This window comes from Euwallacea fornicatus, chromosome 23 (assembly GCF_040115645.1).
Source record: "Euwallacea fornicatus isolate EFF26 chromosome 23, ASM4011564v1, whole genome shotgun sequence".
Taxonomy (NCBI): domain Eukaryota; kingdom Metazoa; phylum Arthropoda; class Insecta; order Coleoptera; family Curculionidae; genus Euwallacea; species Euwallacea fornicatus.
Genome location: NC_089563.1, coordinates 1,261,500 through 1,284,552, shown reverse-complemented (window position 1 = coordinate 1,284,552; position 23,053 = coordinate 1,261,500). Strand labels below are relative to the sequence as shown.

General features: G+C 34.7%; 3 protein-coding genes across 7 annotated transcripts; 2 read left to right on the top strand and 1 right to left on the bottom strand.

The window, feature by feature from the left end:
* Positions 1–460: 460 nt before the first annotated feature.
* tej (tejas) lies at positions 461–8,799 on the top strand. Of its 3 annotated transcripts, none has more exons than XM_066295597.1 (19): positions 461–578; positions 1,407–1,598; positions 1,655–1,842; positions 2,039–2,437; positions 2,489–2,668; positions 2,840–3,038; positions 3,098–3,284; positions 3,344–3,450; positions 3,508–3,591; positions 3,663–3,795; positions 3,957–4,153; positions 5,454–5,636; positions 5,885–6,126; positions 6,176–6,576; positions 6,642–6,700; positions 6,991–7,074; positions 7,182–7,425; positions 7,482–7,672; positions 7,921–8,799. In XM_066295597.1, exons 2-19 carry the CDS (start codon positions 1,407–1,409, stop codon positions 8,077–8,079), a joined length of 3,429 nt encoding a protein of 1,142 aa, XP_066151694.1. In that variant the 5' UTR covers positions 461–578; the 3' UTR covers positions 8,080–8,799. The 3 variants fall into 3 exon arrangements, with proteins under 3 accessions (XP_066151694.1, XP_066151692.1, XP_066151695.1); XM_066295595.1 differs by having other exon boundaries at positions 479–622; XM_066295598.1 differs by lacking the exon at positions 461–578 and adding an exon at positions 647–776.
* A 2,766-nt stretch (positions 8,800–11,565) lies between these two features.
* Positions 11,566–13,660, bottom strand: Mtl (Rac family small GTPase Mtl). Its single transcript, XM_066295555.1, has 3 exons — positions 13,282–13,660; positions 12,991–13,223; positions 11,566–12,852 (listed from the first exon to the last, which is right to left on the bottom strand). The coding sequence occupies exons 1-3, from the start codon at positions 13,395–13,397 to the stop codon at positions 12,614–12,616; spliced, it is 588 nt and encodes a 195-aa protein (XP_066151652.1). The 5' UTR covers positions 13,398–13,660; the 3' UTR covers positions 11,566–12,613.
* Positions 13,661–13,855: 195 nt separating this feature from the next.
* On the top strand, positions 13,856–22,316 carry DNApol-theta (DNA polymerase theta). Of its 3 annotated transcripts, XM_066295547.1 has the most exons (7): positions 13,856–13,938; positions 13,991–17,939; positions 17,987–18,197; positions 18,276–18,464; positions 20,965–21,422; positions 21,475–21,739; positions 21,812–22,316. In XM_066295547.1, exons 2-7 carry the CDS (start codon positions 14,148–14,150, stop codon positions 22,126–22,128), a joined length of 5,232 nt encoding a protein of 1,743 aa, XP_066151644.1. In that variant the 5' UTR covers positions 13,856–13,938; positions 13,991–14,147; the 3' UTR covers positions 22,129–22,316. The 3 variants fall into 3 exon arrangements, 2 of the variants coding, with proteins under 2 accessions (XP_066151644.1, XP_066151643.1); XM_066295546.1 differs by having other exon boundaries at positions 13,872–17,939; XR_010733294.1 differs by lacking the exons at positions 21,475–21,739; positions 21,812–22,316 and having other exon boundaries at positions 13,868–17,939; positions 18,276–18,543; positions 20,965–21,085.
* Positions 22,317–23,053: the final 737 nt, after the last annotated feature.

The following is a 23,053-nucleotide window of genomic DNA, read 5'->3' as shown; positions in this document are numbered from 1 at the left end:
TCTAATTTACGTGAACTTATGCACATTTCTTTATTTATGGTTTTTTTGTTATTTTTCTTTTAAGTATTTTTTGCCAAAATAGATATTAAAAAATATGTTAGTAAAAATACTACTTTTTAATCTCCTTTCCTTTCCAGTCACTTTTGTTAGGTTTTGCTGTGAAAAATCCCAATAAAAGAAAATTCAAGGCGAAGATTTTGTTTTTATAACAGGTCTATACATTAAACGATTTTCTTGATTTATGGATAATGAGTAAGTTTCATAAGTTTCTATTGATTGATTAAAGAAGTGGGACTTCTAATGCGTCCAATGTCCGATTATTTGCGACTTCACGGATGAACCCATTTTTAAGAAAAGTAAAATTTATAGACGAATGTCGCAGGATTTGCAACAATGCTTCCCCACTGCAAATAGCCAATGGCCTGTCATATTGAAAACTTTTTGCAACGAGCATGCGTGAATCGTATTTCATTCAAAACTGCATGTGCTGCGATTCAATAGTAATTTCCACACTTCTTATCGTGTTTCTCTTTTAATTTTTGGGTGATCATTTATTTATAGTTTATAGCAAAATCAAAGTAAGTTAACTTCGTCTCTAAAATTTAACATTCAAGCTTCCAAGGTAAAGTTTTATTTGCATATAACATATGGAAGTGTCGTTGCTTTTGCCTCAATATTTTCTTTAATGTTATTTTGCCTTTTTACTGTTTATTATTCTTCTTTCATTGCAACATTGATATAAACGAGCTTTTGAAAAGCACTAATCCGACTGATTCGTAAGTTGAACTACAATTTGCCTTGTCTCCCATTGCTTTCATACTAAATGCACAATTATTTCAACTAAATATCAAATAAATAAATACTGATAATGTACCCTTTCAAATAATTTGAAGTGTGAATTCTATATTACAAAGTGAACATTGACACGTCCTGATATACAACAAACCAAATCTTAGCCCTAATTAACTTAGACAAAATTGAATATGGAATGCATATTGACTTCAATTTTAAATATGTTAAAAAGGAAGGTTTATGGAACTTATACAAAATGGTGTTTGTGTAGAATATGATAAGAAACAAAAATTTAATTGACACTAAATTTTATATTGGGTGATTAAAAAACTTATTGCCACCTAATCAGAACAATACATTGATAGTTGATGCTAAAAATCTCATATAAGATATTTTGCCCAATTTAAAATGTTATTACATGTGTTTTACAAGATCTAAGGGGTGCAGCCATTCAGTAGTGTCTCCCAGTCATCCATCTGTGCTACATACATTCACACATCTTTCACTTATTACTATGGCATCAATGTTTGACTGCTATTTCGTAATACCCCAAAAATATAACACAAATCTTAAATATAAAAAAATTCAGGGTAATTTTTTTTACTTTTTTTCAGATGTCTCTGGATGTTACTGAAGATGAGGTTAAAAAACATATAAGAAGCATTTTAACATCAGCACCCGTAGTTTTGAATGTGAAAAGTGTTCAGCGTGATTATTCCTCATTACTGGGTTTTTCCATACCCTATTCAAAATTCAAGTACAATTCTTTAGAACAATTTTTAAAGAACATCCCTGATACATGCACTGTGAGGGTATAACACATTTTTCAATTATAATTATAACCTATTTTTAAAATTTTCAGGTAAAAGGGTCTGGTCCTTTTGCTGAAGTGCATATAGTGCCAAATGAAAAAAGTAAACATATTAATGAGTTGGTAACTAAACAAAAAATAAATGTTAAAAATGATCGCAACAAACGACCTCAGGGTACAAGAAGGAGATATCAACAAAATAGACCTAAACTTCAGCAAAGTGGACCTAAATCTAACAGGTAAAAAAAATTAAATCAATCTTCTAAAATAACAAATGATCATAAAAGAAAACCTCCCAATAATTACTTGATTAAGCCTTTTGCACTTTACTATCAAACAGCTGATGAATTTATCCCAGACATATGTCTAATATTTCAATGCCTCATTTATTTAATGATCACCTGTTATATTTCAACTTATAAATTTTAATTTCAGCAATGGACACAACAATGAGTGGAATTACTCATTCACTCCAAATAACTCTTCCTCATCTTTAACAAGCTATGAAAGTATGCCACATCCACGTCCATTACCTGACACTCTATTTAACGATAAATTACCCCCTTTAACAAATAATCTCTCTGTATCCCAACTAAACACTCCCCCTCAATCTTCAAACAGCCCTGTACAACATGCTGGATATAAATGCGAACAAAAGAAAATTGGAGCGTTTAGAGTGAAGAATAATGTTGAAAATATGATCAAAAATTTGAATGAGAGTTTAGCAGCAACTGCTCTCTTTACTAATAATGCTGAGGATTCAAAATCAAATATGCAAATTAACAGTTTGAATAATTTTAATCAGAAAACATTAAATAGGACATTAAATTTGGGGTATGTAAAATTAACTTGAATTGAATAGCTGTAACTCAAATTCTTATACAGGCATAAAATTAGTGAATCAAATGAAGCAGCTGTTAATGGTTGTTCGAGCGTTTTTTTTGCCGCAGATGAGTGTGAAGAAGATAGCAGTATTGTTCCTATGAAAGTTCAAACCAATTTGAAAGAGCTTATTTCACGATTCCCAGATGGCATTTGGTCTAGTGAATTACCTGTGAATTACAGGTAACGTTCGAATTTTATTCATTCCAAATAACATTTGGTATTTACCATTTAATATATGACTGACAACTGATAACATATAAATTAATCCTACACATGCCTATGATATTTCAACTCGTATATGAAGATTTTTTGTAATAATCATCCATTATCCTATATGTTTCATTCTTTTAGGAAGTTATTCAATCGCGAGTTAAGATTTATGAATTATGGTTACACCAGTCTAATCGAAATGTGTTTGTCTTTATCGCACATATTCCATTATGTGCGGCCTGGATCTGATGATTTTAAGTTGTATGATAAATCTAAACCATTGCCTCAGAACGTTGAGAAAATTTTCACTATTGCCAGCTACAATATCAAGAATTCTAAAGTAAGTTACATTCATAAAATAGTAGTCAATAAATACACTATTATTTTTGTTTTCGATAGAAAGCACATAAAGAAGCGTTACCCGATCTTGATTGGTCAGACTTTAAACAACAAATCCCAGACGATGTTTTTCCTTACGGACAAGAAATTCCAAGACAGCTTATACCAGAAACCTTAAAAGTTGAACAAGTTCTTGATGTAGTTGTGGTTGAGGTTTATGACCCTTCAAAGTTTTGGGTCTATTTGGGTGTGTTTCGGTAAATATTTATTTGAGGGTTGAAAGTACTTAACTCTATTATTTTTTAGGCAACATAGATAATTCTCCTCTAGATGTAATGATGGACGAAATGCAGACGTTTTATAACGATCGAGCGAATACAAAGGCCTACGCCGTGCCATCCGGGGCTTTAAAGGTGGACACAGCTTTTGTTGAATGCAGTAGTTTGTTAATTTATTGTGTTTGGTTTTAGACGGGTCTTTATTGCGTACAGGTGTTTTCCAATGAGTACCATCGTGCTAGAATAGTGAAGTTGTTGCCAGATAATTTTGTTAGAGTAAGTAAAACCTTTAAATATCCATGTTGTAGCTGAATATTGGTAGGAAACATTTGCTCGATTATTTTCAGGTGTTTTACATCGACTACGGCACGGTTAGTAAAGTCCCCACAAAAGGAATTTGTTTCCTAATTAAGAAATTCAGCAACGTTCCTGCTCAAGCGATTAGGTGTCGCCTAGCAAATTTGATGCCTTGTGAAAAGGGTAAGTAATTTTTTTTAAATGCGCTGGTTAGAAATGTTCTGTTGTATGTAACATATCTCTAGATACAGTTTTAGACTCAAACTTAACTATGACTAATCTAAATAATTCCGTATTGCCCTTCTGTGTAATAGTAAAAATTAATTGATATTTCAAATTTCCAGGCCATCCATGGCCGTTAACGGCAACCCACCGTTTGCGCGAGCTAGTGAACAGACGAGAAACCAAGATAAAAATCAGTTTTATAGATTCGGTGGAAGAGTATGTGTACGTTTTCCTTGCTGACGTCACCGATCCTCAAAATGTGCAATACATCAACGAGGTCTTAGTCAAGGAAGGACACGCATTATTTGAGAACCAGGTAATCAGGGACTGTTGCTATGCAATAGACAGGGCAAAGCGAATGCTACTGATGTGGAAACTGGCTAATAGGCGGAAAGCCGCGTTGATGAACAATAGCACTTAGATTTATTTTAGAGCCTATCTGCATAAAATAATTCATTTTCCGAAAGGATTCCTCTTATACGTGGTCTATGTATATTCTATGAATGGATAAATTAGGTAGAAATCTGACGTCTATATTCTGAAGCTTTTCTTTTGTTTAACTTTGTCCATTAAACTGTCTTGGTACCTCTTATAGTTTCTCAGATTGCAATACATGCTTTATCTATTTTGACCACATTATTGGTATAAAAATTTCCAGCCGTTTTTTAAGAACATTCTTCGTATCCGTTCCTATAAATCAATAATCAAATGTGATATTAAATTTATGAAAACATTCCATCGACGCTTCCATTTATTCAACAATCATATCATATCATGTTGTAAATAAAACATTAAAATAGTAAAAAAAAAAACAAATTAAAATTAAGTTTGTATATGTTTAACCAGCCGATTTTATAGATTATTCAATCTATCAAAGCGTATGGATTAATAAAAAAAAACACAGACTAATCTGTCACGTTCAGCAATAATTTTGAAATCAGTTGGTCAGGTTACCGCAGCAGAAAATAATATATGTTTTTTTAGATCTTGTTGCTATCTAGTCTCATATATTTTTTTAATTCTTAACTGCTATGGTAAAAAATAGATACATTTAAAACATGTTGGGGTCAAATTTAACGTTTGGATTTTTTATTGCATTTTTTTTAATATGCAAATTAAAGAATCAAAAAATTTTTATGGCTGGGCCAAAAAACTTATTGTAGAAGGGGAAATACATAGCGACGAAGTGTGATTCAAATTTCATGTACCACAATACATGAAATGATGAATTCGTGTTAAAATCTAATAATAGTAATAATATATATATATATTAATTTAAAAAAAAATGGAATCTTGTTCTGACGTTTGTAGATGATAAGGAAAAAGACGAAATGCAAAAATTTCATTTGCATATATGTACTATTTAGGTTGTTATGTTTTCATTTTATTAAGCTGTGCATAAAAGTTCTTTAATTTATTCAACAATTGTGTTTCGTTATGAATATCATGATTAAAGACAAATATGTAGATTTAATTATAGTCTTTTTCTATGAATCACAAAAATGCAACGCGCACAAACACATCCGCGGTTAGTACGTCTTTAAATTTGGCATTTAAAACTTTGAAAGTCTCAGAATTTTCTGACGATACATGCGGTAATTTTATTTTTTTTGCAGGCACAAAAGCAGCCTTTTGTACGACCGAATTTTAAATGTCTCGTGCAGAAAATTCATTTGTTTCCCACCTTCATGGAACTGGAATATGGCCTCGTTCCAGATTCGAGCGAAATGGAACTATTAGTGAATATGCGCGTGCCGTTGCAATTTTGCATACCCCAGTATTTCGCCCCCCAAGACGAGGTAACTTATTTTTCATGATCCAAAAGCAGTGGTCGATAAAACAGCTTATTTGAAATATTTAAGGCGTGCTTTACTAGTGGTCTTTCTACAATTTTGATCTGGAATCGACGGAAAAAAAGTTTGAAATCTTAACAATTTCTGGACAAACCAGAAGCTCCCTCTCATCTTATGCTACTGTGTTTATCCTACATTAATCATTTAAAAATGAATTACGTTTCTCGCCGTAAAAACATGGACTGCCTTCCTAGGTTTTCAGCGATCTGGACAATAATGCGAACTCCATGGAAAGCTCCTTTATCGAAACAGTTAAAAACCATCGTAAGTTTGTCAACACATTCAACAGCCCTTGTAACGAGAATCAGACCTTCAACTTTGCGATTTTTGGGGAATTAAAGAATGAAATTATGGCTTTTTGCCAGAAAACAAAAACTTTTATGGCTCCTGAAAAACATACGGAAATCAATAATGAAGAGTGTTCACTTACATCCAGGTGATTATTATTTTTCACCAAGAGGCTCGTTTAACCTCGCATTCCTTAGGGATAGTTTAAAGCTGGGTGAGAAGAATAAAGAACTGTCAGAACAAATAATTAAACGATTAGAGAAATGCTGTTTGGTATATGAGAATACTACAAATGACGACCAGGATCAAGTAGATATTTCTGCCATGACTAAACTGAAGAGTAACGGAAAAGACTTTTGTTCGTTTGAAAATAAACCTAATCGTCTGTTATGTTACACAAACGAACAAGTTGGCAAGAATCTCAATATAGACTATGAAATTAATATTTTTGACAATCCTGAGGCATTCGAAGATGACTCTGATTCGCTCACCAGTGGCAGTCCTCCGTTATCTCCTCAGGATTACTTCAAATCTTTGGAAGATAAAATTACAAAACTCGAATTTGATGACAGGGGGGAACATTGTGATCTTCATATGAGTAAGTAAATGAAATTAAAGAATATAAAAAAAATATATTTGGCACGTTATATATGTCATAACCAGGTAAGAATCCTTTTAAACGGACGGAAATGTGGCTGGATGAGAAGTCGAAGATACATGCTGTAAGCCATAATGTTTGAGTTCATACCAGATGTCTGGATATTATGTTGTATAATTTGAGCAATACATTCAACAATAAAAAATGAGGCAAAAAGTTCAAATAAACATAGGTCCGCAATAGCTTTGTTTCCGAGATATGACATGTTTAAAACTGGACAACCTGTATTTTGGAAAAAATGTTTATATGAACTGTATGCCTCATTTTTAATTACAGAGCTGTTAAAATTATACCACCTAGACATCCTGTATGAATACATTTCTTATTACTTTAACTTATAAGATTCTTCAAAAGGGTTTAAATCAATCGCCAAGTTCGACGAACCCATTTAGAACTGAATTGGAAGAGGAGATTGATGCGGACTTTGCCCGTACATTAGTAAGTACCAAAAAATCAAATATATTAGCAAAAATAAGTAATTAAGTTTTTCCAAGATTTCACTAAACTTTTTTGGGGTGTATGAGGTTGAAATTGATCTTTTCCAGATGCGAGACGAAAGCTTGCGCTCAGTGTCTTTGAAGTCAATTTTAAACGACGATTTTAAAGAAGTGGAGTTGCAGACATTTTCCGATTCCGATAGTTCTGGATATAAAGAGATTATTCCGTTTCACAAGCAGACGCAGACCAAGGATATCAGCCAAGAAATGCCTTCTGCAGCTGCCACAATTGACTGCAATTTACTTCAAAGAAGCAGTTGCATACAAACCGCTCTTACGGTTCACAATGCAGGTAGAATTTATTACATTCATATTTTTATATTTGTTTTGGTAATTAATTTACTTCAGAATTATTTACGCCCGTCTACTACCAACCAATATATCGGCAGCCATGTCCTGCATGGTCTAATGGAATGGCATTTCCCCCGATTTCTTCTTATTCCCAGTGGAGCAACGTAACAAATCTCAGTCGCTCCGATCTCAATAACACGTCGAAACTGAAACCGCCACCTGGATTTAATTTTCAACTTTACGATCAGGTAAACAGGGATATAATTTGCACAAAATGATAAAATCTATTGACAGCAATTTGATCAAATATGCAGAAAGAATTCGAGCTTTTCAAAGTTATCATAATCCTATTAATGACCATCATTTCCGAGAGCGGATTTGAGCGAACCAAGCTTAAGCTCAGAAATTACAATTCGATTATTATTTTAGATAAAAATTATAAATCATCGATTCATACTTCCAATCTAATGCTAAATCGCTGTCGTATTGGTTCCAGGGACCCTCGTTGCCATACACATATCCACAAGCTATGAAACATGTGTATCCTCTCCAGCTTCCAGTACCTCCCCCTTTATGTGCCAGATACCAAATGCCCGTGAATGAGGCTTCGTTAACTCAGTACGGGCCTTCTATAATTTCATCCAACAACTTTTGAACGTCGAGAACCTACCTCATTAGGCTGTAACCACTTATTATTCGTTAAGTTCACTTAATTTTATCTTCTGCTGAGTGTGTATTTCAGTTGCTTAATATTGGCAGTTTTCCAAAAAGATCATGATATACATCTGTTGTGTTTTCTTTATTATTATTTGTATTATTTGGTTGTAGATCTGTTACGAGTTTACTCAAAATTCGCTAAGGTGGGTTTGTGGGAGGTTTGGCATCAAATATCCTTTAATAGACCTATTTTATTCTCACCATGAATACTATTAACACGTAAAGCTTTCTTACATGAGATGACCATAAATCAATATTAATTTCCTTGAGAAGCAATTTGGACCACACATTGCTTCAGATGCACATAATTTGATTCAGTAAACGGGTTTTGATAACCAAAACACACGATATTTGCACGACACTACAATACCCCATACTAGCAATAAGGAACTGGAAAAATGAGATGAAATATTGGCAATATGCAATATTGCCAACTTCGTTTTATACTTCACAAAATATTTTGGTTTACTTGTCTGATAGTGCGCAAATTGTCCATTAAGTAGACCTTAAGTATTGTTCTAAAAACGGGTATGAGTAATTAGATTTAAGTTGTGTGAATTCGAAATGCATGTTAATATTTTAGTGAAATGATTGGGTTTGTTATTATTACTAACAAATATTCTTGTTTTAGTTTTATAATAAAAGTAGACAACAGAGAGTTTTTTTTTATAATGTAAACTATCCATTTTTCAGAAATAGTTCTCTGCAAAGATTCTTTTTGAAAACCCCAACAGTTTTACAGTACTTTTAAACTCTGTTCTCTCTAGGAAGTCACTTCAAATTTTAAAATCATTTCTCTGGTTTTAAAAATTGTTCAGTCCATTTACCGGTATCAGTATTTCGGATTTAATTAGTGGGGTTACACCCAAGCCACAACATGCGATGGGCTTGGAGTTATCAAGTACAGCGATATTTTTGGATTTCCTTTTCTTTTTCAAATTTTTCATCGTGTTAAGTTTATTAACAGAAAATATCAGTGAGCAAATATAGAAAAATTTAAGAAAACTACAAAAACTTTAAGGTCATATGTACATTTTAAGTTGACATCAAACATGTCAACTTGTCGGCTTCTACTTTAGCACCTTAGAAATCACATTCTAAACTTATGGTTAATTCACCTAATGGATTCAAACTGTCAGGTTGACAACTGTGCTAATATTATAAAACGTGCTTCTGGTGCCAAGTAGGAAATAAGCATTACTGAAGCTTGCTAAAACCAAGGCAAATTTCGAGTATGATTGCATGCTTCAATCTTTTGGTAATGTTATCTATTTCACTGTGAAGGCGAATGATCAAAACAAACACATCGTCGGTCTAAGACACTAGACGAATTATTAGTAAAATATTTTTATACAGGGTATCCCTGGAATATCTACAAAGCGTTCCTGGCATACTTACTTATATCGAATGTAGTGTCGTTTTGTCGCTACAGGGCGTCAAAACTTTTAGATTAATATCGTTATTTCGAAATAATTCCTGACGCTTTTATCGATTGGGACAAAGAGGAACACATAAAATAGTGTATTTTGACGTGAACGGGTTTTTTTGTATTACGTGAAAATATTAAAAATGCCGCCTGATTAAGTAGCTTCGAAAAGAGACAAAAATGCATATAATTTTAACATTCAATTAAAATTTTAATTCTGTCATTCTCATTGACTTGACAGAACGTAATTGTGAACCACAAGTATCAGAACTCACCCCCCGAGTTCCAAAAACCTGAGCCAGAATCACGTCATCAACATCCACTTTCACTCACAAAATAACGATTAAACTCCGCCCACTTTCTCTCACTAAGTCAGTCAGTCAAATAACGTAGTTTACGAATCTTTAGAACAAAATAAAACCTAATTATCCCGATTATTGGTGCCGCGCGCATTACCAACATCTTCATCATCGCCGCGCTAACACTCGAGTGAATCATCTGCAAAATGATATCAGCGCAAAAATGTAGAAAACATTTACAACCTGCTTTTTATAAAGCTACAACTGATCGATCTTGGAAACGATACTTTATAGGAAGTAACATAGGACGTTTCTACATTTAGTAAAACGGAAGAAAAGTGACAAATTCAAGGCAGCAGTATCATTATGCAAACACTCCTCAAAGGAACAAAAAATAAATTTTCTATAGCACAAAGAACTCGATCGAAAGATAAAGCCTCTATTAACTTAAATATTTTGGCCTCTGCATGTTAATTATATAACAAATTTGAGAGCTGAATAATATATTTCAACTTAATTATCTTATGAACAATAGCCGTAATCACCGTGTTGCGATCCTGCAGACACCTCTTTTCCCATCAAATTATCCAAAATTCCTAATTTTGATTCTTAACTTTTAGTTTTTTTTTGTCGTTGACGTTTTTCATGAACATTATTCTGATTAGAACAATCTATTTCCCTAAGTTGTCTTTCAATACTCATGAAAGTGTAATGATTGATTTATCACTCATTTTCATAGTAAGCATAAAAGTGGCAGGAATATGTAAATTTTGTGTGCCTAAGTAATCAAATATCGTAATGACGGTCACTTATAAGGGAATAGACCCAAGTGTCCCTCACCGATTTTAATTAAATTTTGCAGAGAAGTAATTTAGACCTATTTAAGAGAAGGATTACAGGATATACAAAAGAATTTTCTCTTGTATATTATTACTATATGGAAAAGAGCTCTACGCTGATGCATACCGCATAATATAATACAATACTCATCGACTACAGGGGAATGTTAACATAATTTTTAGTTGAAAATATAATTTCGATGATACCGTTCTTTATTACTTATTAAATCAAGCCTTATTGATTATGAGAAATTTTCTTGTGCGATCTGCAGTTCTGAAGTTATAAGTGGTCGAACATAAAACCACACTTTTATATAAACAATTATAACTTTTGTTAGAAACATGGTTTCGCGTTCTGCTTTACACCATTTTATTGAGAAATGTTTTCTCTATAAAATGGTAAAAAATTGAATGAATTAGCTCGACGCGTCTAAAAACGAGGCCAAAACAAAAATTAATAAAACAATATTTTTTCCGTACCTTGATAGATTGATAGCGAATTGAAAAAGGAATATTTTGCTCTTTTTTCGTTCTTTAACTCATCTGGGTCCAAAGATATCGTTAAAAAAAGAAAAATTGGTCAAACTTTTGGGGTAGTTTTCACCCCTTAAACCGTAAAATATACATCATTATTCTTAAATAGGTCTGAACTATTTCTCTGCAAAATTTCATTAAAACCGAGGGGGGGACTATTGGGTCCCTTCCCTTGTTAATGGTATACATCCTCCATTATAGCCAACCTTTTAATATCCATCATTAAAGATTACCCTTTGCCTAGAGTCAGAATTTTTTATCACTGTGGTAGTTAATTTCACAGTGAAAAACATTACTCACGTTCAAAGGAAATGAAACACTGAACATGACTGTTGAAAATTTTAATATTTATAGTTAAATCAATATATTAGTACGTAATTCCCGAAGAGGGAAACAGAATGAATCTGTCTGTAACTGATGGAAATACATTGAAAATAAAACATTATAGTGTTATTATAAGAGTTAAAATGTAATTAATTGACTAGGGAAACATTACGTCTTTATTTTAGTAAGAGATATTATAAAGTAATTACTCTAAATGTATCTCTATTTTTTGTTTAATATGAGAAAAATAATTGTGCAAGACAATTTGCCCCACATCTTCAATTTTTAGAAGAAATGGCACCAAATACCCCATAAAAAAAGATTAATTAATTATGCCCCGTAATATCGAGTTAAAATGAGGTAACTTTTTAGTGTGAGACTCATTTGATTAGATACATATTTATTTTGTTAAAGAAAAAGATTGGAAGAAAGCTCTTCAAACGCACCGTCCCCGCTCTTCCCCCTGGTTTTATAAATTTGCAAGGATTGTGTCTATTACAGGACGGATAGTTACGTTTTGAACCTCATTGAAACTTATTAATGTGATGGGAAAAAGAGACACTAGGAGGGTGTTTCTTATTTATGATATAAAAGCGAAAGGTAATAAAAATGAGCTAGCTTCTTAGCAAGCATTTTAATTAACTCAAAAGTTTCTTGAACTCAAAATAAAGATAATAAATTAATTTACATTTGGTATGCACTTATTACTCTATAATAATAATAAATAATTTTAAATTTCAGGAAGTCATGAGTAGATGCCATTGAATCAAAAAATATTTGCTTTTCAAGCTGCAAATGTATTTGATTGTGCCTATAGGGTTTAATTCAATTAAACCTGTTAAAAAAAATTATAAATATTGTCTCAATTTTAAACCTTAAGAAAAGTATCTCACCTCCCTCTGCTGTTTTTCCACAAACAAAAATAAATCCTAAAGTTCTTAGCAGCCACCTTTCACTAAGTGAGACATATCAACTATCAGATCAAAAATAATATCAGTTCAAGATCTGAACAGGCAAACACAGAATATAAAATAAGTAAAAGGGTTGAATTTACATTAAAATACACTTTCGTTGACGCCGTTTCTGAGGTTCAGGTCTTAGAACCGCGCGAACAGCCTCGTCAAACACCTGCTTCAATCCACGTTGTGTTAAAGCAGAACATTCCATGTATTTAACTGCTCTAATTTTATTGGCAAGTTTTTGACCCTGCTCTCTTTTAATGGGGCTTAGGCCTTGGTCTGCCAGATTATTGAGTGTTTCTCTGTCGTCCCGCAAGTCGATTTTAGTACCTGCAGAAGTTTTTTTTTCATATTTAAATCACTTCATCAAATCACCATATATGGATGAGATGATAAATAGAAACAGACAAGAGAAATCAGGAGCCGTTACAGCCAAAACTAAGAAAACTTCTGGAAAAGGCTACTTACCTACAAGTATCATTGGTGCATCAGGACAATGATGTTTAATCTCAGGATACCATTTTGAAGTCACATTTTCAAATGATGAGGGAGATGCCACACTAAAGCAGATTAAAAATACATCAGTCTGTGGATATGAAAGAGGCCTCAACCTGTCGTAATCTTCCTGTCCTGCTGTGTCCCACAATCCCAGGCTTACAGAAATACCATCCACTACCATAGGGGCTGAGTAATTATCAAACCTAATTTAACAAGTTTTTGAATCACTACCTTGCCAGATATAAGAGGAGTACTACTTACACAGTGGGGACATATTCACCCGGGAAACTGTCTGTTGTATAAGAAATAAGCATGCAGGTTTTGCCTACAGTCCCATCCCCTACTACTACACACTTTATTGGGCGCCCTGAAGACATGTTTTAACTAATTTTTGTGCCAAAAGTGAGCCAATTCCTGGATATATATTCATTCAGTTTAGGGCTGGGCCAGGAAGGTTGTCTTAAATTGTCCAGGAAACCATTTTTTAACTACTAATAAATTAGCTGTTGAATGCGGCAAATATAGTAATGAAAGCAGTATTTTATAGCGGATAATTAAGTTTGATAACAATTACTTTTAATACTTTTTATTTATAAATTTATAAAAAAAAATCATTGAATTATTGTCAAAAAATAGCTTTGGCATATGACAATATTCATGCTCAATTGCACCATCCAAAGCCGAATTCGGTAATAACCTACAAGAACTCGAAAGTAACTTTTGTCTTCGTTTTTATCATAGGTTTTAACAAATCCGAGTGAAATGGACTGCAGTCCGGATCACTAGAACTCGATTTGTCTAAATCAGCTGATTTATTAAATTCAATTTTTTGGCGGTTTGTTTATTATTGTTTTGAATTTTTAAGTTTAAGTTATCAGCTTTTTAACAGTTTTCTCGTTTGAAACTTTAATACTTAAGGTAAGTGATCAATTTAATATTATTTCCACTTAAATGTATCAATTTGTTTTAGTTGTTTCCTTAATTGTAAAGCAATGTGTTCAAGTAAATTAAACTACATCCTTCAACAAAGAAACACCAGTAATTATATAATAATCTGTTTCGTTTTCTGAACTCAAAAAGAAATCAATAATTATTACTTTGATTCACGTTCCAACTGTCGTCTCAGAATGCCGGAACTTGATTATTCTTTAATGAACGATACTCTCGATAACTTTTCATTCACGGACATTAAACTGCAAAATTTGGGACCAAAAACGTCCAAAGACATCTCATTTGATGATTCGCATTTTATCGAAGACATTTTATTTAATTTCGATATCTCGCACTGTCTTAATAGCATTTTAAAACCGTTGGAGGCTGACGATAGTCAAACACTACTGAATTCCAGTACTAGCAGTGATGAAACATTTTCATTAAAATGCAGCTCTATTATAGAAGAAAAGGACGAGTCGAGACCGATAAATTCACCAACTTTAAATGCAATTTCTATAATAAAATCGCCTCAAATCAAAATTGTGCAGCCTGAAAGTGAAAAATTACCTGCCATAATCCCTATCACAGAACAAATGTGCCATCTGTCCTCATGGAATATCCCTGATCCTATCCTTCACAAATATAAACTGAAAAAAGTTACTAAAATGTTTCATTGGCAATGTGAATGTCTCAGCAATCCTCGTGTATTACATGAACTATCCAATTTAATTTATTCAGCCCCTACTTCTGCAGGTAAAACCCTTGTTGCTGAAATTCTGGCTTTAAAAACAATTTTCAACCGAAAAAAGAAGACGATTTTTATTTTACCCTTTGTCTCTATTGTGAAAGAAAAAATGTATTATTTCCAAGACCTCCTTGAAGGTACTGGTATAAGAGTGGAAGGATATATGGGCTCTTATAACCCTCCTGGTGGGTTTGGTGCTATACAATTTGCAATTTGCACCATCGAGAAAGCCAATAGTCTTATAAACAGACTTCTTGAGGAGGGTGGTTTGGAGGATGTTGGAGCAGTATTTGTGGATGAAATGCACTTGCTGGGAGACCCTCATAGAGGCTATTTGCTAGAACTCCTTTTGACTAAACTTCGCTACATTTCCCTGAAGATAGAATCTATTAAAATTCAAATTATTGGAATGTCAGCCACTTTACCAAATTTAGGGGAACTTGCTACATGGTTAGGAGCAGAGCTTTACTCCACTTCATTTAGACCAATTCCGCTGTCTGAGCAAGTGATTGTTAATGGAGAAATTTATGATAAAGATTTCCAATTATTACGAAAACTAGAACCTCTCGCTGATGTTGAAGTAGACACTGATTTTATCCTTCAATTGTGCTTGGAAATCATCCGAGACTCCTATTCAGTCCTGATATTTTGCCCCACAAAAAAGTGGTGCGAAAGCTTAGCACAGCAACTTTCTCAAGCATTCTTCAAAATTGGCAACTCACAGACTACTTTAGGAGAGCTATTAAGGACTCAGATCAAAAGCGACTTAATCATCGAGGTTTTAGAACAATTAAAATTGTGCCCCACTGGTTTAGATTCGGTCCTAAAGAAAACCGTTTCATTTGGTATAGGATTCCATCATGCAGGTCTTACAATGGATGAAAGGGACATTATTGAAGGTTCCTTCCGGAACGGAGCCATTAAAGTACTAGCTGCAACATCGACTTTGTCTTCAGGAGTAAATTTACCCGCTAGGAGAGTCATTATTAGAAGTCCTGTATTCTGTGGGAGTTCTTTAGACTTACTTAAATATCGCCAGATGATCGGCAGGGCTGGAAGACTGGGGCAAGATACTGAAGGGGAGAGTATTTTGGTGTGTCAAAAGGATGATTATGCGATTGCAAAACAGCTCGTAACAGGAGAATTACCAGCAGTAAGTAGCTGCCTTCAGACCGGTGGTAAGCTAAAAAGGGCAATTTTGGAAGTTATTGCCAGCGGTGTTGTTTCGTCATCGTCTGATGTTGCCTTGTTTAGCAGTTGTACTTTATTATCTCTGTTAAGTGGTGAGAAAACTGCATTAGAAAATCCTGTCGAGGAAGCTCTAGAATATTTAAAAAAATACGAATTTATTAATTTTCAAAAAGATAATGGAAATACCGGAAATTATAGTGCTACGGCATTAGGCAAAGCCTGCTTATCTTCCTCTATAGGGCCTGATGAAGCTATAACGTTATTCACAGAGTTAGAGCGAGCGAGACAGTGTTTCGTTCTAGAAACTGAGTTGCATCTAATTTACTTAGTTACCCCATATACTGCTTGTAACTCCTGGGGTGTTATAGACTGGATATTTTATCTGGATTTATGGAACAAGCTTTCAGTTGCCATGAAAAGAGTGGGAGAACTAGTAGGAGTGTCTGAGTTTTTCATCGTAAGTGCCACAAGAGGAAAGGGAGATTTAAATAGCACCAACGCAAAAGTTCAGCACAAGATAATGGTTCACAAACGATTTTTTGTGTCCCTGGTTTTGCAAGATCTAGTCAACGAAGTGCCCCTCGTGGATGTTTGCCTTAAATTCAATTGTAACAGAGGAATGCTGCAATCACTTCAGCAATCCGCAGCGACATTCGCAGGAATGGTGACTTCATTCAGTAGACAACTAGGATGGAGCAGTGTGGAAATTCTCCTCTCCCAATTTCAAGACAGATTGCAATTCGGCGTCAGTCGAGATTTACTTGATTTAATGCGGCTTCAATCTTTAACAAGCAAACTTGCAAGGACTTTGTATAAGGCAGGAGTTAAAACTTTGGTAGAGTTGGCTAACTCAGAGGTTAACTGCATCGAAACCATTTTGCTGCAGTCTGGTCCTTTCGAAAGCTCTAATGAGACAGAAGAAGATGGGGGGAAGAAAAAAATGAAAAGTGTTTGGATTGCCGGGAAGGAGGGTTTAACTCAACGCGAAGCTGCTGAGTTACTGGTAAAAGAGGCTCGGAGTTATTTGAAGTATGAAATAGGATTAAAGGAGGCTAAATGGACAGTGCAGAATATCGAAGAGCAGCCTAAGACTGCAACGGTAGACACTAGAGAATCGCACAAGCAATTAGAAAACGTAACCGAAGCTTTCGAAACAACACTTCAAAGCGAAGACAGAATATCAAACTGCAGTTCAATTTCAAATAAAAATTTTGAAATAGGAGTAGTAAATAACTCATCATCCAGCCTCAACATATCTGACTCTTCGCTCTTTGGCACTGAGAATGGCAGTTTAAACAAATGCATTTCTGGTAGCACTTCTAGCAGCAGTGAAAGTTTTTGTTTGCATTTGAGTGATGATGATACATCAGAGAAACCTGAAGTTCAATATTTGAACCCTCCAATAAGAAATGAAAAAGAGTTTAGAGACTTACAGGGCCTTGAAGAGAAGAAAAGGGCGAGGCTGAACTTTGAGGAGGAGTCGAATGAGGCCACTCCCACTAAGAAATCAAGGACGATGGATGCTTTAAACCAATCTTTGACTGCTGCTATAGAAAAATACACTCAACTAAGTTTGGAAGATGATCATTATTCTAAGATAGTGCCGCAGTTGCATTTTCGGATTGTAGATGTGTGCAAGTCGCAGGCTTTATTTGAAAATTTTATAGAAGCAATAGCTAGCAGGACTGATATTGCTTTTTCTATAGCTTATAAGCAATTGGAAAAAGACGATCCACTAATAGGAGGAAATATCTGTGTTGGTTTTAATACGGAAGAAACGAAATTGTGCCAAAGTAGGAAAATTCAAGGTTTTTTATTTTACTGGGGAGGAACAGACAGTAGGTTTTTATCTACTGATAGTGAGGCTTTAGAAGTGATCGGAAAATATTTCAAAAATGAGCGCAATACTGTAAGAATGTTTAACGCTAAAAAGTATATTAAAATTCTAATTGAAAACTTTAAATTGGACCTTCAATGTCGCATTGATGACCCTAAAGTGGGAGATTGGTTGTTAGACCTGGATGGACGCGAGAAGAATCTATCTTCAATGGTAAGTTCGATAGGTTTTTTAGTAGAGCATCTAATTAATTATTTTAGGCAAATTCTTATTACGAAGATTTAAATGGTCAAGTGCTTGCATTATGCGACTATATGAACAACAACCATAATTTTGAGTCTGGGCCCAAAATGAAAGCTTGCACTGAAGTGATACTCACGTGGCATTTAGTAGATTTGATACACAAAAAAGGGAAAATTCATATTCCCACACTAGAACAGATGAGATTTAAAGGTTTTCCCGCAATTTATGGTAAGACTGTTTTATAGCTAATTCACTCGATTAACGTACTGATGGATGTTATTGCAAGATAATTGGGTGATTTTTTAGAGCTTGAAATGAAAGCTCTACTTAGTATAGCTAAAATGGAAATAAACGGAATGGGCGTTGACAGAAGTTCCTTGCAGCATTTAGTAGGTTTATTGAATGACCAGAAACGCTCTATCGAGAGAAAGGCGTATTCACTTGCAGGAAGGAAGTTTAATTTCTCCTCTTCCACCGACGTCTCAAAAGTTATTGGTAGGAATTTTTAATATTTCTAAGAGTGGTAATTTTTGGATGATTTCAAGAACTAGTAATGACTACCTGAGAGTTAAAGGTGCGTATTTACTAAGCGAACTACTGGATGAAACGCCGCGTTAACACCAAGATCTATACAAAGGAATTCGTTCGGTCGTAATTTGTTATTAATTTTTTAAAGCAAACCTTCATTTTTAAGCAAGCTGATCGCTCAACATTTGTTACGCCAACTTGTCGATCAATTTGGGATATAGACATCACTAGTTTAAGTCGGAAAATAAGAATTGCGTAGGTGGGATAAGGACCACATAAGTTCTAATATGCCTCTGACAAAGATCCACAAAGTGTGTCGAGAGACTAGCGGTGGAAGTGGGTGGAGTCAGTCCGACTGGCGTCTCCACTTCGATGCATAGTATCGATTTCGCAGCCTTTTAATATCCGAGCAAAAAGCAGCAATGTAAAAATAAAAACACAATAACTCTACAAGTTAAAATTGAAATTCCTTACTTACATCGGTCTATTTATTTTCCGATATCGTTTTAAACGATAGATAAATCGTTCCGTTTCATTTATCAATTGAACTCGAATCTTCAGCTAAATTATTAGTAAATATCAACGAATTCAGATCATTACATTCATCAACGGACCTAAGTTATGATTTAATAGGGAAATGTATAATAATTTATATATAAGTAAATAGTCGAAACTAATTGTGTCACTATAAGGAACTTATATCTTTAAAAATTTTGAAATGGTGAGATATCTGGCAACTGAATATATACTTGAACTTAGTGATACCCTTTTTTATGTCCTATTCTTATATTTATTATATTTTTTATTATACACTATAGTTAAATCTTTGGAAAAACACCTCGGCCTGATAATGTTCGGTCGGCCAGATGTAATGTTGTGTTTGCCGAGGCATATACCTACTAAAAAAAAACTTGGAAATGAAAGAACTCTTTTCTTCGCTCGTGAAGGATTTATCTCGTCAGTGTCGGAGAACATTTTTAACTCTAACGCGTCTTATTTTCGTTCGAGGGCTGGTTCTTTTTCTGGCGATGCAGAAAAAGGCCCGAAGGGTCCCTCCTTCACCTGCGGCCAATCACCCATCCATTTACTTACTAAGCCCGATGTTCCTATACTTTAGTGATCGGACGGGTATCGGCTGTCCAACATAGTATACGGGTAATTGGTGAAGTCTATATTACCTTGAATTGATATTTCTTAATAGAGCTCGCTCAAACGTTTTCAAGAATATTTATTTCTAATGTCTTGGTAGAAATTCTTCTGTTCACAAACTTCAATTAAGCTTAAAATCTTCCCCTACACATTTGTTCAACATGAAAACTCAAGATTAAACCTTAGGAGGACTTTGAAATACAAATGTATAGTGAATATCGTCAAGAAATGTCGAATCGCAAATCCTTTGATATTACCTCTCGCAACTCTTTTTAGCTCTTGGAAGAAAAAGCAACGAAAAAGGATAAAAACACAAAACTCCTAGTCGATTCCACTTCACTTGTTCGCAATATTCGTTCACTCAGTGAATACGAATTGTAAATGCCGTGCCATACCAATCGCGCTGCATTGTTAAAATCTGCTTAGCGCAACACAGGGCGTTAGATTTAAACGATAATATGCGCTAAAGCCGGCCAAATTGCACGATTCTGCAACAAAAAATGATTGTGCACGTTTGTCTTAGACGCGGTTGTAAAAAGATACGCTGTCTGTACGGTTTTGATTTAAGTAACCGTTGATTTTGATTGAAATAGCGTGCGCACGCGCCAACTGGCACAAAGCACAGATTTTTTTTCTTTAAAATAGTTTGCGCTAGTCAGTGCTACTCTGCGCAGAGTCGCATAGTTCTGCGCAGTATCTTAAAGCGCGGCGCAGCGCGTCGCATTCGGTCCGGAGCCGGCTTAAAGATGCATTTACATACAACGAACTAAGGTCAGACACAGCATACTCAATTCTTTAAAGCTAATCGCAAACGATCGAATTTAATAAGCGAATCCTCAACAAATCTCGCCAATGCCAAACAGCAAATATTTTGATATCACCGACTTCGAGGTAAAGGGCAACGTATGCGAATCAAATTCAAAATTTTCATTTCATTTGATTTTTTATCATGAATCATATTTTTTTAGGAATTGAAATTAGAGGTTCATTTGGTTGGTGAATACACATCTTAAGGAGCTCTCGCGAGTAATGACGAATATGTTTATGAAAAACTTGGTGGAATGTAACTATCATATTTATTCGCAGACCTGTCTTGTCAGGTATGCCTGGCAGCATATATGCTCATTTAAAATTGTTGTAGATATTAAATGTGTTGAGACTGACGTTTCATTTAATATGAATACACTTCATCACGGTTTACGGTACAAGAATATGTGAAATGACGAAGAAGTTCTCGTAGCATGTCTGCCCTTTGTCCCAATTCGCCAATCCAACTACAAAAGTTGCACAAATTTTTAACGCATTATGAAATTTTTAGGCACATATTCAGGCAAGAAATCCAGCACCAAAAAAAAGTTGTTAGAACGAAACGAGCACCCCATATCGGATTTGGTAATCCAGTGGAGAAAATTAAATTACACCCTCACTCAAACAATCAATCCTTTACTGAGGCAATGCCAGAATAATAGAATATACGGATCGTACGACAGCTATACATCCACAGGAAGAATATCAATGCACGAACCCAATATCCAGATGGTCCCAAAAGATTTCAGTGTACTTGATCCGATATTAAAAAAGGAATTTACCATTAGCTGCAGAAGTGCTTTCAGTGCATCCAAAGGTTGCATTCTTATTTCGGCCGATTATTGCCAATTGGAATTGAGAGTCTTAACTTATCTATCCAGGGATGAAGTATTGTTAAATATTATGGGCAAAAATGGAGATATTTTTACGTCTATCGCTGCCAAATGGAACAGCATTCCTGAAAATATGGTTTACACGACAGCTTTCTGCCAATGGCTTTAAACTTGTGAAGTTATTTCAGGTGGACAATACAATGAGGCAAAACGTGAAGCAGATATGCTATGGCATTATTTACGGCATGGGGGCGAAAACATTGGCTGAACAAATGGAGCTTACCACAGAGGATGCGACTGAATTTATGGAGACTTTTCGCAACAAGTACTCGGGAATGAGAGAATTCATCATAAGAGCAGTTAATGATTGCAAAAAAACTGGTTACGTGGAAAGTATTGCAGGAAGAAGACGTTGGTTACCGCATATTAATCACGTAGATCCTACTCTACGCAGTAAGTACTTTTTAGATATACAGTCATAGTTCATGTTTTGATTGAAATATTTTGTAAATCGTATAATTTTAGGCCAAGCGGAACGCAAAGCAGTTAATACAAAAGTTCAGGGATCTGCAGCTGACATCGTAAAAACAGCTATGATGGCTATAGATAGTAAAATAGAAGTGGTTTTCAGAAAGTCCATGCAAAAGCCAAAATTAGTGTTGCATTTGCATGACGAACTAATTTACGAAGTTTCGGAAATATACCTGGAAAAGACCGTAAGAATTATTAGAGCCAGTATGGAGAATTCTCCTGGAGAATTCGGTTATTTTCCGGTGAAAATAAAAACTGGATATTCATGGGGACATCTTAAAGAATATCATCAAGAGCTTATCAAAAATTGAAATCGCCCCTTCAAAGAGAGCTGTTTGCGATTTGTCAAAAACAGACAGGAAGGTTGTTAAAATTGTGTCACTTAATTTTTATTCAAAATCTCACGTAACTGTGCCAAATGTTTAGTGTAAATTTTACCACATTCATGCTTCAACTAACCTTTTCTAAATTTCGTTAAAACCGAAACACAAACCGATATGAAAATCCGCTGCAACCGTGTCCTGGATAACAATCCTGCTAAGAGGACAAGATTTACAGACTACACTTCCATCCTACCTGAAGAACTGCTCATTTTGATTTTTTCTTTCTTAAATCACGAGGAACTTTACAAGAATGTACGTGCCGTCTGCAAACGCTGGTATCAGCTAGTGTCCACACCATCCTTGTGGAGGAATATCAACGTCGACAATACGGTTCCCACATACTTGGTGTGCCAGTGGCTGGAACACTCGCCCCTCCTTGAGGAAATATCCCTTCTAAACCGCAACGACGTGAACACAATCGTTAAAAAAGTGCTGTCATGTTGTCCCAAATTAAACACACTCATCGTCAGGAACTGCTGGGGTTCTTCCACGTCCCCTGTGCTCTATGGAAAGCATCTGTGTAAAATGGTGAAAAAGTGCGGAAAACTTGTCAAATTCAATTTTTCCCAAAGCAGAATCCGGTCGGTAAAATTCTTCGAGTTATTAGGCAGAAAGGGCGAAATTAAAGGTTTCACAGCGTGCACGTATGTGGGTCCTATTAACGCAAAACAAAAAGACGCTTTTAGAGAGTCTGCCTCCAGGAATGACAAAAATCATCTGGTCCTTACGTATTCACTGTAAGTTGTGCTAAAGTGTGTGCAGGAATATTATACAGGTTGAAAACGGAGCTTAAGAGATATAATTGCAAATTTTTTATGTTAATGCTTTCAGATATAATTGTCATCTTTGTATT